The 16,580-nt window shown below is 39.7% G+C and overlaps 1 protein-coding gene across 1 annotated transcript; it reads left to right on the top strand.

Annotated features, from left to right (window-relative positions):
• Nucleotides 1-2,823: 2,823 nt before the first annotated feature.
• Nucleotides 2,824-10,131, top strand: cavin4 (caveolae associated protein 4). Its single transcript, XM_007897564.2, has 2 exons — nucleotides 2,824-3,400; nucleotides 5,625-10,131. The coding sequence occupies exons 1-2, from the start codon at nucleotides 2,987-2,989 to the stop codon at nucleotides 6,240-6,242; spliced, it is 1,032 nt and encodes a 343-aa protein (XP_007895755.1). The 5' UTR covers nucleotides 2,824-2,986; the 3' UTR covers nucleotides 6,243-10,131.
• The last annotated feature ends 6,449 nt before the right edge of the window (nucleotides 10,132-16,580 follow it).

Genomic DNA, 16,580 nt, shown 5'->3' with positions numbered 1-16,580 from the left:
AGTGTTGATGGTCAGCATGCTCCTGGGAAGCTCTGAATGAATGTTATTAGAATTTGGTTGCAGAAGGGTTTTAATTTTACCAACAATCAAATAATCAAACACTGCAGCATCGGGAGATGGGAATTTTCAAGGCAAAACAGATTAAATCTCAGACTGTACTTACATTGTCATTCTCACGTCAGAATAAAAGTAACATTTTTAAAATTAATCTTAATAAAACATAGTTTTTTGGGTTCAATAGTTCAAATTAGTATAAAATTCAACATTTTAAATAGGTTCACAGACTCAGTAAGTTGGTAGATGAGCTATCCAGACCCAAAAGGATTCAAGATCCATTCTCAGCCTATGCTTAGCTATTTGATCTCAACTAGTGTCCACCAAAGGTGCTCCAATTGGCCTCACCACTTTAAAATATGGAGTACCTGTACCTTAGTGGTTAGAACACTCGCTTTGCAAGCAAGAGACTTGGGTTTCCTTACTCCACACTCCTCTGTTTACCTAGCAGTAATAATAATAATAACATTTCAGTTTACCAGAATAAAAAATAATAATAATAATCCTTGCATTTGATATAGCGCTTTTCACGTCAGGAGGACGTCCCAAAGCGCTTCACAGAACACACTGTAAAGTGAATTGACTGTATATTTGTGGGCGAACGCGGCAGCCAATTGCGCACAGCAATGTCCCACAAACAGTCGTAGATTGAAAATGACCAATTTAATTATTGTTTTTAGTTTTGGAGGGATTATTATTAGGCGTGTGGAGTAAGGAAACTTGCCCAAGGTTTCGCCCTGCCTGGAATTGAACTCAGGTCTCTCACTTGCAAAGCGAGTGCTCTAACCACTGAGCTACAGGACTCCACAGTAAGTAGGAACCCGGGTGTTAATCGATTGGTGGATCGCTTTTCTGGGGGTTATAATTCCTTAAAAATATGGGTTACTCAATCCACGACTGTTTGTGGGACACTGCTGTGCACAATTGGCTGCTGTGTTTCGCCCACAAAAATATACAGTCAATTCACTTTACAGTATATTCTGTGAGGCACTTTGAGACGTCTTGAAGACGTGAAAAGGCACTATATGAAATGCAAGGATGATTACTGTTAAATTAGGGAAGGGGAAAGCAAGCTTCCTGCTCCTGACTGCTATCCAGTGACCTCTGCTGGAGGTTCTTGCCTGTGGATTCTGGGTGAGATCAGGATCAGACATATCTCTTGTTTCCTTCCAAGGCCAAATAGCCTGCCAACACTCACACATAAATAATGGCCATCTGCCAGCAGTATCATTCGGAGGGGAGGGAACAAAATTGATGGGAGGGAAAAAAATAAAATAAAGGCTCCCTTAACACCTAATATGCTGAGCTTTACAGAAAAGTAAGGTCCAAAATTTGGTTCCTAACCTGTGTTATATTAGCTGATCTCAGCTAGGCTGAGAATACAGCCGCTACAATTGGGTACAGTGACCTTGGGCTAGGAACAGGGAAAAATCCTCTCCAGTTCCTTCTCCTGATGGCTACATAGTAACCTGTTGGAATGTGCAGGCTCAGCGGGTAAGCAGAGGATGTGGTTTGGCTGTAGTGACCTCTGAGATTCTGTAAGCTGACAAAATTCTGGACCAGGTTAAATGTTCACAGTTGGCAAAAATGATGTCCCAAATTCGCCAGCCAGCACCTTTGGGAGAAAAACAGGGGGGGAATATTCAAATGATCCATACAAAGTCATTAAGGCTAATTTGGGCTGGAATTTAATTCAGATGATAATCAAAATGAGGATAGATCATTTCTGATTATTCTCCGTGTGTGTCATTTGCAGCATAAACCACACAACACTGTGATCTTCATCTAAAATGGTAAACCAGCAATTTCCATCTGCCTTTTTGTTCCTTCTTTTTCCAGATACACAATCTGGAATTGCTTTACCCACACTGCAACATTTTTCCATCTTATTTAAAAATTCTGTCTTTCATTGATGATTGTTGCCCAAGCTCAATTATACTTCAATTCATTTCCGAGTGCAAATTCACTTCAATTCATTTCCAACCTGTACAAAGTTGATGTATCTCAATGAGAACTTACTACTACAGTACTGTAGCCTCAAAATGCATTCTTTGTAGCCCAGTGGTACAGAATACATTAGCTTCTAAATAAAATATTAACTTTCAGCTGTCCTAAATTTTTAATTAATTTCTCTATGCAATCCATCAATTAATTATTCTATTATTTAATCAAATTCTATTAGCATGTTAAGGTAAAAGGGCACGATTGAACCAGTGACACGGGAATGGAAAGAGGTGATGGAGAGATCTTAGAGGGAACTCAGTAAACTCTTGTCATATAGCACACTGGGTGGGAGAGGATGAATGTTTTCCTTTTTGTTCATCCAGCCAGACTCTACTGCTTGAAACTTGCTAATGTTGCAATCTCACAATCTTACAAAAATTCAGAGAAAACCATGAAAATTGTTAAAAAAAACTCCTCACAGCAAAAGCAGTTTGTGCATTATTAAATAACAGTTTTGATTTTTAATTTGTGCTCTGTATGTCTGTGTTTGTTAAAGCCTTGTCAGGCATCCTGTTCTATAAACTTATAACGATGACCAAAATAAAAAGGCAGCTATGTACTGCAGTTAAAAGCTGTCAGATGAGATTTCAGATTTTACTGAAGGAGGACAGCTGTCCGCTCACCAGTGTGAGAATTAAAGGTATTTTCCACACTCGGGTTAGAATCCATCCTCGCACACCCAAGTATGTCAATAATTCAAGATGGATGCGTGACAGCCGTAAAACATGGGTGGCTTCCAGAGGTAGGTGGAGTCACACGCTACCTTTTTAGTCTTGGATCATCTGTGAGAATGGCTGGTTGATGCCTCCTGCCAGCACAGCGTGGAACACAGTATTGGTCGTGCCCCTCCACCCCCTTTGCCTAAACTCAGACAAAGTTCATGTTTTAAATTAGCCACAGGAGGAGAGCTTTCTGAACCAGCAGCAGCATGGCCGAGGAACGGGTGCATTCAGATTCTAGCAAGGTTGCTTTCGACATGTCGACCACTCATGCTGGCGAAGAAGAAAACGCTCCACTTGATCCATTAGCTGTATTAACTCTCCTGGAGAAAGTGGCCGGGATTGTTGACACTGTTAATGAAACTCAGCAAAAGATGCAGCAACAGCAGATGGAAATTGAAAGCACCGTTAAGATGATACAAATCGATGTTGCAAGGCTCCATAAGGCTCACCTGACGACAGACACCTCGGTGGCAAAGTTACTAGAGAAAACCCGAAAGATCAACGTTAACATGAAAGATGTCAGACAGCGACTGGATCGAACAAACGCTGAGGTCAAAAAGGTTGAAGGAAACCACAATGAACTACTGAAAAGGAATAAATTTCGAGTGGTCATATTCCAGGTAAGCTTCAACCGAAATAAATACTTTGAGCATTTCTAGTTTGAAGAGGCAAGTTGGCTAATCCTTCATTTAACACTTTGGCTAGTTCCTTCAGTATGAGCTATGGCAGGCATAAGGCATAAGTCACAGGAGCTGTGGAGCTATTTGCAGTTCAAGTCCATTCAGCAGGAATCATGTTATAAATAAGCTGTCCTGCCCATGGGTGCGTATCATCCATTGCAATTTGTTTTTACAACAAAACTTAAGAGTTTGTTAAATATTTTAAAGTCAAACATTACAATTCCTCAGACATGTTTCTTTCCCTTGCTTTAAGTTTGTTTCAAGCACCTTGTAATACAACAGCCATTCTTTGTGTCAATAAAATGAAATGAAACAATAAATGATTTGGGAGTGGAGCCACAGCTGTAAAACGTATATGACAGCACAGAGTAATATTAGTGCATCAGCTGGCCTTGTGCCACCTTGCCTTGATGATTGATGGCTGTGGAGCAGTGACTATTTGCTGCCCACATGAAAAATAATATGGAGATAAATACACTGCGTGTTTGATTTTCTCACTCAGATTGGTAATCACTAGATTATTTTGTCCTGTAGGCTTTCATGCATAGATGAATACATGGAAGTATGTTCAGAAACTTCACAATGTTGCACTATCCTTGGTTAGATTTCATACACTACTGTTACTTAATTAACCGCTGGAACTTGATGCACCAGCATTTCTTGAGCCGTTAATTTCACATCCTCATAAATGAACTGAAGAGCTAAATCTTGTCATGTATCGCATCTCCTCCTATCAATTTCGCAAACGTATGCTGGACTGTTTTAACAGCAGAAGATTCCTGCAATCAACTTAGTTTTAGTACATCTAGCTTCTATATGTTAGGACAGCAGACAATTAAAGATTCATGTTACATTTCTTAACAGAATGAGGAATGGGCTGTTGGCTTCTGGTTTCAATTCCATTTAAGTAGAGGTATTAAAGTTATACATAGGGAAATAAAAGACAATATACTTGATATCCAGGATAGTTTGGCATTCCAGGTGCAAGTCATCTTGGCTAATTTTGTGTTCCAATTTGCTGTTTTGGGGATTTAATGGGATTTAATCCTGATTAGAATTCTTGTTGATGCACAGGAATTTTGATCCAGAAGTTGATTGGATCAGAGCGACACATTTCCAATGACAAGGAATCCCTATTTATAATGCTTGGATTCCTTATTAAGGAATCCCATTAAGAAAATAACTGTAGTTTAGCCCCCACCTACCTACATCTGGTACATTCCTCCAGGAACATTATGGTTCATACAAGGACTCACAGGCCTGAAATTCCACCTTGTGTTAACCAGTAAGAGTTTTTTGTCTTGAAATTTAAGATTGTTCAGAATTGTTGAAAATTCTTTAATTCAGTCTTTGTTTGAAGTTAGATTTACTCAGCGCTTAATAAAGAAAGAGCTTCTAAATTAAATCAGACTGAATTGAAGAATTTTTCACAATTCTGTGCAATCCTACATTTAAATGGTTTTACAAGAAAAGACTGGATGAAATTTGAACCACTATATTTGTAAGTAACAATGCTGAGATTTATTCTGTGCAGAGATAAAACTGAATGTTGGAAATCTGAAATAGAAACAGGTGGAAAAACACAGGAGGTGGATGAGTATGTGAAGATGATCCATTAACATTTAGGTTAGGTCATCAGAAAAAGGTTAACATTTAAGGCCCAACCCTTCTCCAGAGCACTGCCAGAGCACTGATGAATGATCACAACTGCAACAACAGCCCCTTTCTCAGTCAAACACTCCATTGATCTGCTGCCCCCACAACCAGATTATTCTGTTTTTAATGAGCTTCATTCAATTTAACCCAAATAAATAGTTGATCATAATATAGATATTAAGGGGGAAAATAATTGAATTATTTGAACACCTCCAAAGAGGCTGACAAAGTAACAATGTTTACTGAGATTCCTCCAAATGATCTCCAGTGCATACAATCCAATCCAATTTACGTTTATACTGCGCCTTTCAAGTCAGGAGGATATCTCAAAGTTCTTCGGAGTCCTGGATGGCACCTGAGCCGGGAGTGGGGAAGGCGTGTATTTATATGGTTACACGGCTACTGCGTGACTGCGGGAATAATAACTTCCATTGATTTCATACTGAGAATACTCCTAATGTGAGGGGATAAAAATCTAGAATAAAAGTTGCATTTTGTCCTTTCGCAGGAAGAAAATGAAATTGCCTCTTCCGTCGCCTATAAAAAACTTCCTAAAGGCAGCTCGGCTGTGGTTGAAGAGGAGCACACTGCTACAGAACACATGCCACCTCCAGATCTTTCTTCCGATGAAGAATATGTATACGAAGAAAACACCACCGCTGCGCGCCTCAAGAAAACTGGCAAGAAGCAGGTGGATAATATCAAAAAAGCTTTTTCCAGAGAAAACATGCAGAAAACCAGGCAAAATATCGGGAAGCAGATGAACAGGCTGAGCACCACGATAGTCCCTCCAGAACAGAGAGAGAAGATAAGGATTTCAGGAGAGAGGATCAAAAAGTCCATCACTGATTCCAAACCGTTTCATATTAAAAAGAAAAATGAGAGGAGTGGGGCGGAAGGACAGGAAGTTGCTGTCAGAGGGATAGGAGAAAGTTCCAAGGGTGAAGGCGTCATGTGCACTGAAGTAGTAACTGCACCGGGAGGCGCTCAAGTCAGCCAGGATCATCCCCAAGCGGCGATTACAAACGTTGCCAATACCGAAACGGTTGTAGTGACAATGGAAAGCAAAAACGAAGAGGTTGTACCTGCGACAGCCGAAGTGAAGCAGAACCCTGAGTACAGTTAAACGTAGACCTGAAGCTGCACTACTTGACAGCAGGTAGAAAATGGGAGAATAGCAATTCTGATGTTGACCCATCGATAAAACGTTCTTGTCTGTGAAATCAGATTCACCTGAATATTGAGATAATTGGTTTTCAGTATTTTTTATTCAAAAACAGGCACGATATGTTTGGATGCCCACATTTAAGATGTCAATCCTCTTACTCACGTCCTGCTAGCAGGCTGACTGAAGTGGATCTCAGATGACCGTGGATCAGTCTTCTGCATATTTTCCTAATAGCTGTAGAAGTGGGTCCAGAGGGATTGGGAAGGATTCACTGAGATTTGTTGCCCCTTGACCCTTCTCCTCTAACACCCTCTCCCCCCCGCCCCCAAGCAACAAAATTTTAAATTAGTAAAGAAAAGTTTGCATTCATTAAAAATAAGTAGATCTTCAAATAAGGGCGTCAACGTTTAATTTTGTATCTGTATTCTTAAAGGTTCATTTTTTTATTGGAGCTGAAAGTAGTGCAGTTTAATTCTGGCCAGTCGCTCAACTGCTATTCCATAGCTATATCCAGATCACTTGTTGTCACATGCCACTTAGTTGCAAGAAGAAATTATAGATAAAAAAATCTTGCTTGGCTGGTGAGAGTACCGCATGTGAACTGAGTAACCACAGCTCAGGTATCTGAATGAAAAGTAAGTATAAAGTAATAGGAATATTTTACTTGTAAATGTGGCGTTACGTGCTAACATTGTTCCATACAAATCCATGGACATTTACCATATTCCATCCCACAGGGAAGATGTTATTTACTGTGTAATCGTGAGGCTTTGAAATATATTTCCACAAAGCAAATATGGTTTAAAACCCACTTTTAGCTACACAGAAAAAAAATCAAGACAACTCAAATAAAATGTTTTTTCTTTTGCTTCAGGTATTTTACAAATACCGTTTTTTAATACACTTATTTAACTGATTTATAGCATGTTTTCTGACGTGTTTAGCCTACATATTTACATCAGTAGCTTAGTTGGCTTTCAAGCTGATAGTGTTTTTAGTTCCTAGAATTACAGTAGATAAGATAGTCTTATTTAGTTGAATGTTACCTGGTGTATTTGTCTAGTTGTTTTGTTGCTAGCATCAGTTCGCTGTGGTGTGCATGTGCAAATATTAAATGGTGATAGCAGTCATTGAAGACATTTGTTTTGTTTTCAGTGCTCGAGGCACAACCTGTTCAAATCCATGCAGTCAGACAATTCCTTTGTAAGCCCACAAAGCCAAGGTTGGCGCATGTACCGACCAGAGGAGTATTGACCAATGATCCCTACGCTCATTATGAAATGCTCACAAACTGTATGGTTTTGTGAGTTTGAAACATTTTTATATTAAATAGCTCTAGTTTATTGATTGGGCAAACAGAAGCAGAGCAAATATGTTGCTTCTCCTATCACTCCTCTCCTCCCTGTATGGCTTCACACTGGGTTAGGATTTCATGGGTGCTGGCAGCCCTCTGGTACCCGGCCCATGTGTTCATTCTTCATGTGAAAACTGGTCAGCTATTCAACCAGAGAGACATCATAGCCAAGCCTGGCCTGTGCTCATCTACAGCCACCCAATAGCATGTTTCCACCAGACATATCAGGATAGCATCCAAGAATGGGATTTGTCCTGCTTAACACAGGGATGTTGAGAATCAAATATAGCACGCTCTCCTCCCCCCAGCCCCTCACGCACTTCTGGGTTTCAAATCCTTGTCTTTTAATAGTGTCTAGAAAGGGAAGAGTAATGGAGGGAATCTTAGGCCAAATTGTAGTATTTTCTCCCTTTCCCTTCCCTTCCTATTTTAAACTTTGGTTTTAATCCTTCTCATGTATCCCAGCCAACAGGACAGGTTGGAACCCTGATCCCAGGCTGCTCTAGAACAAGTAACAGTGCACTTTTTACATTTATTTTCACTCTTGACGTGCAGTATAAAGGAGATCCCAGGCAGCAAGATTTGCAGGTGGACAATTGCTTCTGGCACTAACGGGAAGAGAAATGGCTTAGCTCTTTGCACCAGCTTTACCCTTCGGTGCAGCTTCACCTTTGTATCGCTCGCAATGTACATTTCATGCTTTATTCGTGTGTTTTTACGGGTTGCTCCAAAACATCTGTGTGTTGTGATGTTACTAACTAGTATTAGCAAGTGTTGTCTGCTTCCCTTAACCTATCATATTGTAAACCATGGAACCTCTTGGGGAAGGTCAAAAAATATCGTCAGGTTTGTAGTTTTTAAATGTTTTTTGTGAGGATTGTCTCTGTGTGTCTCATTCTTTGAAATTCTTTCAACTAACTTATGTACTAAGCAAAACATTAGCTTAAAAACAAAATGGTGTTTGAGTGTATGTGTATGTAGTCCTCCTTCATTTCTAGCATATTTAATATAACAGTAGTTTACAATCTACTTAAATATATTATAGGTAGAGCACGGAGGCCGTGAGTTCAAATGCCACAATGGTGCCTGTGCCTACTTTTGGGAGCTTGCACAAGTCCCAGGAAATATGTGTAAGAGCCAGACGATGGCTGGGATGGCTAAGGAGAAAGAAAAGCCAGAGACATGAAATCTGATGATGGAGAAATTGAGTGAGACGAATGAAGAGTGCGTGAGAGAAACATGAGAGGAGAAAACTAAGAGAGCAAAACTGAAAAGTAGAAAAATAGTCAACCTGATCAAGAAAGGTAGAATGATAGAACAACCTACAATGTGGAAAAGATTTTTTACATTACAGAGCGATAGATGCTATGAATACACTCAGAGAGACACCTTACTGTGAACACTAAAGCTAGTCCAGCTTTGCTGTGTCTATATCAATATTTTGTTCCTTCCCTGGATCCGAGCTTGGAGAGTGTTCAGGGATCATACAATTTACATCAGTTCTCTCGTGTAATCTTCCTTTATAGGCATAATTGATTACCCACTAAAACATTACTACATTTCCCCACTATTATATATTTGTCACCACAACATTAGATTATTAACACAAGTTAAACACCAAGATATCAAAATCCATCTCTCCTCTTAACTGTACTATTTCACATGTAAAATGTTACAGTAAATGAAATTAGGAGGGTGAGAGTTTCCAAAGTGCTGCATTCCCTCTCCTTCACTGCGCAGTATGGGACCTGACCCTTCTACATGTCACAACACTGCCTCTGAAGGTCAGATCTGCTGAAGCAAGAAATGTAACTGTGAAGTGAACATGGAACAAAAGCTTACAAACAGCGGGCTAAAGCACGGCAATTTCAAATGGGATTCTTTAATTAAGCAATCTGGAAGTAGGTCACGCTGAGTTACCAATGTTCTTTCAGAGAGCAACTCAATGTTCTTTCAGAGAGCAGATTCCATGAGTTGACATATTTCCGATTAGCAGAAGGAGAACTTGCTCGGATTCTTTGATAAGGAATCCTGCATAAAATTGTCATGTTTTGGACCCCATGGACTATCATTTTCATTTTGTGATTCTAACCTGCAGGCTTTCTGTATGTTATTACATGGGTGAGGGAATGGTATCTGTATTATCAGTTCAAAAAGATCCGATATTACCTAGAGGTACATGAAAGAGCCTCATAATATTCCACAGTTCTGGCTCAAGTAAATTTTAATACATGTTCATGTTCCTCATTCATGCTATTTATCAATGGATTATGATGTATTATTGCCTTTGTAAAAATACTTTATGGATCTTGGTAATATTTATTACCGTATTAATAGGATGAGAGGTTGAAAGTTCATTGGTTATCTATCTAGAAGGAGAAAACCAAAATGGTCTTATTCCCTTCTAAATCATTGATACTTGGTGGTTATATTAATTATTGCTTTGGATGCAATTTCTAATTGTTAAATCAATAAAGAAAATAATACGTACAACTTGTTTGTGTGGGCTCATTCAGTACTTGTGTTTTTTACTGTAATACTCATCCCTAGATTCTAAATTACAAATAAAAGATAGTCCTCACTCCACAGCTGCTTCTCACACTGTGCATACAGCTATCATGATCCAATTATTCGTGTTAACATTTTTAAAACAAGCCAATAACAACAACAATAATTGGAAGGATGAACTATGGTTCTAGGTAGAATCACAAACATTCTGCCACAGTTCTCTGGAACTCTATCCTGGAGACCCTCCAAACTCGTTCCCTCTCTCCCCACTTTCAAAGCCCATTTCAAGACTTATCTCTTTGACTGGGCTTTGAGTCATCTTTGCCCTCTCTGCCCATTTTAGCTCCCCAGCCAGCAGTGTAAAGCACTTTGTGATGTCCTCCTGACGTGAAAAGTGCCATATCAATATTAATTGTATTGTGAATAAAAAACAAAATTCCATAGTATTTGGATATCCAACAGTCTTATGATTGTCGGTCATCCAAACAGTACAGGTGAACCTTTGGCCTTTCTACGATTGATCAAGAGCTCTTCAACTCAAAGTGAAACTATCACCTTAGTGCATAACAGAACACTGGTTACCTGAAATGGTACCGTCCACTTTTAGTTAGTTCATATAAACTGAGAAAACCAGAATTGAGTCGCGTCTGATAAAACAATTCAAGAGAGGCACTACAGAAACATTTCAGCGATTTGTAAAATGTGCTCTTAAATTTGAAATGTGAGTAAATTGAGAATTATGTAAATCGAGAATAGCAACAATTGAGTCACCGTGTTTTCCAGTCGCATCGAGAACAAACCCAGGAAGTGACAGACAGAGACAATCAATCATGTAATTGTCTCTCAATGTGGCAAGGTAGCCCATTACTCCCTCATTGAACTACATTACAGTTGGCTGGTCCATTTTCCATTAGAAATCCTCCTTTGAGCCTCCAATGTTACATAAAAATTGTACATTTCAGTAGTTAGAAAATCGGTTTATTTTTAAATCCTCCAAGCTAAGACGAACAGAATAGTCCCTTATAAGGATGAACATATGGATATAACATTTCATATCGAATAATTTCAAAGGGCACAAGGCCAAAACTATTCTGGTCCATTCATTCTTTGAACCTGGTGGAACCGCTAATTTAACAGACCAAGCCCTACATATTAATACTTTATAAGTGCTAACTAGATCTTTTCAAGTTTTAGAAAATTGCTTTTCAAAGATATAGTCAGGTAGAAACAATAAGCAAGTGATGAAAATACTTTTGCAAGCAAGTCCAGATTATTGGCATGCTTAACTTCTATTACAATATGAGTGGATCCTCCCTTTTTAAGTATCCAATGTAGCAAAAAAAACTCTCTGCTGTGATTTACAAGATTCCTGTCCAATGTGTTAATTGTACATTGCACTTGCCTGCTATTCCTCACAAAGTATTTAAAGTTTGCCCCTTGTATTCACTTCCCTACAGTTCACATTGGATGACTGATCAATATGATTAGCATTAAAATTATAATAAACCTTTCATCTGATGCTCCTCCTGGGATTTTATAGGTGTAGACAATCATGACTTTGCAAATAATGTGAAGTAGGCCAATAAATCCTCAAGTATTCAAGTGTCATCTGATCTCAGGGAAGGTTAATTCCGTTTTGTGGAGGGATTCAGATGATTTTTAAGGAGGATTTGGAACATATTCAGAATTACTTCTTATTTTGAAACTTGGAAAAAGGAAGTGAGCTCCAAAGAAATAAGTGAGCAGAACTATTTTTACTCCAATTTGGTACCAGTTTTTTTTAAAAAAGCCACTGGGCAGTGACCAAATGGCAGAATTAAAAGGACAAGTAATAGCAGAGAGTAAACAGATCTCACCTTATCCCATCCTGTTTTGGGCACTGAAGTGACTGTAACATAATCCTGTGTGACATACCAACCTATATAAATTTAGACTACCCCTTATTTAGAACCTCACTAGTGGAGTATGGTGTCACTGGAAGAATATTCATTCTGATAACCACATCTTTGCCCCAAATGGACATTAGCTGTTTAAGGACTGTTCTTGCAGTTGTAATGGATTATTCTTATGGAACACTAATAAATTAATTTTAATTCAGTGCTGTATTTAGTGATGCCATAATGCAAATTGCTTTAAATTAACAATATGATTTTAACAAATGCAATATTTTTATTGAATGTACTGACATTTAACCTGGAAGTTATATTTCTGTTTACTGGCAACATTAAAAGATAATTGGGATATCAAAAATGCCTCCCATTGAGGCAGCTCTCACCATTTTGTTCTATTAATAAGTACATACGTATACTTGGTCACACTATATCCCACCAAATCCGAGCGTACATATATGGAGTCATCATGGCTCTTCATCAGATATGGCTCAGCTTGTATTAATAGATTGTTTCCAGGTTAAGCGAATCGTTTTTTTTCCTCAATGTTTCTCCTTTATTAATAATACACGTGACTTTATCTGAATATGAATAAATTTCAGGATCCAAAACAACATAAAGCAGGTTCTGGGTTGAGGGCTGCACTCCCAAAAATAGTATTAGCCCACTCAGCATGCTCAAATGTCGAAGTGTGTCACGCAAATAATGCTTCCATCTTCCATCACTTCAGCCGCTGACACTATCACCATTCATGGCTGCCCTCTTCACCTCACCAAGCCAATCCGAAACCTTGGTGCCCTTTTCGACCCTCAGCTATCCTTCAAATCCCACATTCGTGCCGTGACCCTTTCCATCTTTCCCCATCTCCGCAACATTATCCACCTCCACCACTGCCTCTCACCACAGGCCACCAAGACCCTGATCCACGCTTTCATTAAGTCCTGGCTTGACTAGGCTAATTGCCTGTTCACTGGACTTCCCAACTCCTCCCTCCACAAACTGCAGATTATTCAGAACTCAGCAGCTCGTGTCCTCTTCCACACCAGGCTCTGGGAACCTATCACCCTCGTTCTTCCCATCTTCACTGGCTCCCCATTCCTCAGAGAATCGAGTATAAAACCCTCATTCTTACCTTCAAAGCCTTTCAAGGTCTTGTTCCCCCCCCCCCACCCCCAGTTCTCCGACCACATAACCCCATATCAGCCTGTCTGCTCCCTCTGCTCGGCAGACACCACCGGCCTGCTTCAGGTCCCCTGCACTACCCGCCCCACGATTGGCGGTCAGGCATTCAGCATCTCTGCCCCCCACACTCTGGAGTCTATCCCGCAATCCCTCCACCTCATCTCCTCTCTTGCCACCTTCAAGTCCCGTCTGAAGACTTTCCTCTTCGACCGTGACTTTGGCCACCCTGAGATGGGTTGGTCAAGGTCAATTAACTTAGTATAGCATTATGGGTGTTGTTATAGAAATTATCATATTTCCAGAAGTGTAGTGAAATGTCTTTCTAACAAGCACCTTTGGGAACAGCCTCAGTTATTTTTATAGCAAATTCCTCTTTGGACATAGGTTCATTAATGTATTTTGGGGACTGACATTAAGGAGACACTGTAATCAGGGGATCTCGCTGTGCAAGTGATCTCTGAGACAGTTACGTTATCTATGCAAAATCTATGCAAATTCATCAAACGACAAAATAGGAACCAACAGCAAATGACAGGGAAATAAAATTTAAATTCTAATTTAGTAAAGGTTGTTCAGCTTGAGTGATTGTTTTTCACTGCCAGTGTTCTCCGTAGTCAGTGATCAATTCTGTAATCTTGAAATTAAATCATTGGCATATTATGACGCTGAGACATACTTAATGTGCAGTCCATATCCTCTTTTATACCAGGTTCCAAGAGCCCATCACACCCATCCTCACTCAGCTTCACTGACTCCCCACCCCCAGCTGATCCAATTCAAGATACTCGTCTTCACTTTCAAATCACTCCTCGGCCTTGCCTTACCCTACCCCTGTGACTTCCTGCAAGTCTAGTATCCCAACTGCTCCCACCACTCAGAACCCTGCCTGCTTCATATCCACCCCTGATCCGCCCCACCATCATTATGCAAGCTACCAGCCAATCTGCCCTTGCTCTCTGGAATTGGGAGGCTATCCCAATGTCTCTCCATTTCACCTGCTCCCTCCTCAACTTCAAAAATCACCTTAAGATCTATCTTTTCACCTGCACATTAGATCACATTCCTCCTCCCACTCCATAGCTTCTGCTCCCCCTTCCCAGCTCTGGCTCCCAGACAACGGTATGAAGGGCTTTGAAATATCCTCCCACCACTCAAAGGTGCCATTTAAATATAAATTGTTCTTGTTGCTGATTTGTGCAGATTTCACTAACAATCTCGAATCAAGAGCAAGGCAGTGTTTGGTATAAGCATTAATTTCATTTATTCCTCCCCTACCATCTTCTCCAAAAAAACCACACACAATAAACTCTAAAACCCAAAACTATATTCTTTAAAATATCGTAGCATAGTGGGCTATATAACATTCACGTGAACCATCAGAACAAGCAGACAATACCTCAATTTAATGTCTTTACCACAAATTTGCTGTATTCAATTTTAATATATATTGAAATGATCTGTAGCATCAGCTAATGGGAAAATAGCGCCTGAAGAGTTTATGTAGATCTAAACTCCAGATCAGGTCTACTTTCTTAATTACGTAATTTATCAAATATTAATGCACAGAATTTTCAGCAACTATTATATTAGCCATCAATTCTACTTTTAGATCAAATTAATGAAATGCAGAAAGAAAAACAGCAAGTGTAACAGGCATGATTTATAATGGGCTCATGTGTTGCACTGAGTGCATTTGTGCCCTCCCCGCCTTATCCATCTGTCATAGCTAGAGATAGCACTCTTCCATAAACAAGAGTGTATAAAGATAGATTGCAAAGCTAAGCTAATTGTTCAAAATGAGCACTTTGGGAAAGGAATTGGAACATGATATAATACATACATAATGTATACTCTGAGCAGTGAATAGAAATAAGATGTGTTATTCCTGATGAATCACATTTTCATTACCGAGTTGTTCTTGAAATGTAGTTTGGGATTTAATTTACACCCCTCACAGTCTGATTGCTATTAATCTACATTTGCCTCAGTCCAGTATGAAACAAAACAGTATAACATGCTACAAGATACATTTACAAGGGATTTAGAAATTCTAATTATTTAAAACAATCGTTTTGAATCATACAGGATAGAGGGTTTACAACCCAGAAGGAGACCATTCAGCTAAGCATTTCTGTGTTGGTGCTAAGCTTTCTCAATGAAGATATCTACTCCAATTCCAGTCCCCTGATCTTTCCCTAAACAACTTACATTTACATAGCACCTTCCATGTTAGGAAGACATCTTAAACTCGGCAGCCCCGTCACCCAAGTCCTTGCTAGACTCCACTGGCTCCCCATTGCAGAACGGATCGATTTCAAGATTCTCGTATATGCTCGTTCATGCCCTGGTACCCCCTACCTCTCTGACCTGCTTGCCCCACATTGCAATAACCGACGCCTGCTGATCTTCCTCCCCTCCGATCCACCATTGGTGGCCATTCTTTCAGCCACTATGCCCCAAGACTGAATGGGCAAGGCAGAGGGGGTCATGATCGAATTCCAGAGAACAGGGGCAGAATAGCTGAACAATTTTATATTCATTTTTCTCATTTGAATCCAGTTTGTTATCTGCATACCATGATGCTAACCTGTCTATGTCCTTGAGAAGTTCAGCTTCTAAGACTTTCCAAACAGGCTTTAGTTAGCTTGGAGGGAATTAAAAGCTGAGACCTTCTAATAGCTAGCAGTCCTTTCAGAACCTGTTTGTGTGCTTAGTACAGCATCCTCAAGTGCAAAGATCTGTCAGATGCTATTGTGTGTGTATATGGATGGAACTAATGCAACTCTTACCTGAGGGAAAGAAGATTCAATAAGCTGTTGCTACTGAACCAAAGAGAATATTATTTCACATTCTGTGGCTCAGAGAACTGTTCTCACGAACAGAGTAACCATTCCCATAAAGGCTCCTTTATTGTTTTATCTTGTATATATTATGCTTCTGGCATTTGCTGAGAGCTGTGTTTCAGATCTGCATTACACATAAAATAGGTGTTGCAGTTAGTTTAGTCTGTTAGTGCTGTTCTGTATTATAATGGGTATCATTTTATTGCACTCTGTTTATGTGGGATGACACCCAGCCAATCCAATACAAATTAGTAATTTGTTTACTAAAACACCCTTTTTCTTTGGAGGGGAGAGCTTTTGGTCAGCCAAGTGTCTGACATATGAGGAAACCCATCTCCATGCTTAAGATTGTCCAAACCAGACTGAGAGTCCCACATATGTGTGCCACCTAAAACCATTAAGAGCGCTATCAAGCAAACTTCCCTCTGCTTCTCCAGCTACGCCCACTTGTTAGGCTTTGATAGTAGCTGAGTGAGAAGAATCCCTGTCCCCAGTAACTGGTCTGCCCATTCCAAGTCTT

Source organism: Callorhinchus milii, unplaced genomic scaffold (assembly GCF_018977255.1).
Source record: "Callorhinchus milii isolate IMCB2004 unplaced genomic scaffold, IMCB_Cmil_1.0 Scaffold2, whole genome shotgun sequence".
Classification (NCBI taxonomy): domain Eukaryota; kingdom Metazoa; phylum Chordata; class Chondrichthyes; order Chimaeriformes; family Callorhinchidae; genus Callorhinchus; species Callorhinchus milii.
This window is presented reverse-complemented; position numbering and strand designations above follow the sequence as displayed.

Coding starts and splice junctions, on each gene's coding strand:
- cavin4 (XM_007897564.2), top strand. CDS start 2,987: ATGGCCGAGGAACGGGTGCATTCAGATTCTAGCAAGGTTGCTTTCGAC. Junction 3,401..5,624: donor TTCGAGTGGTCATATTCCAG/GTAAGCTTCAAC, acceptor GTCCTTTCGCAG/GAAGAAAATGAAATTGCCTC.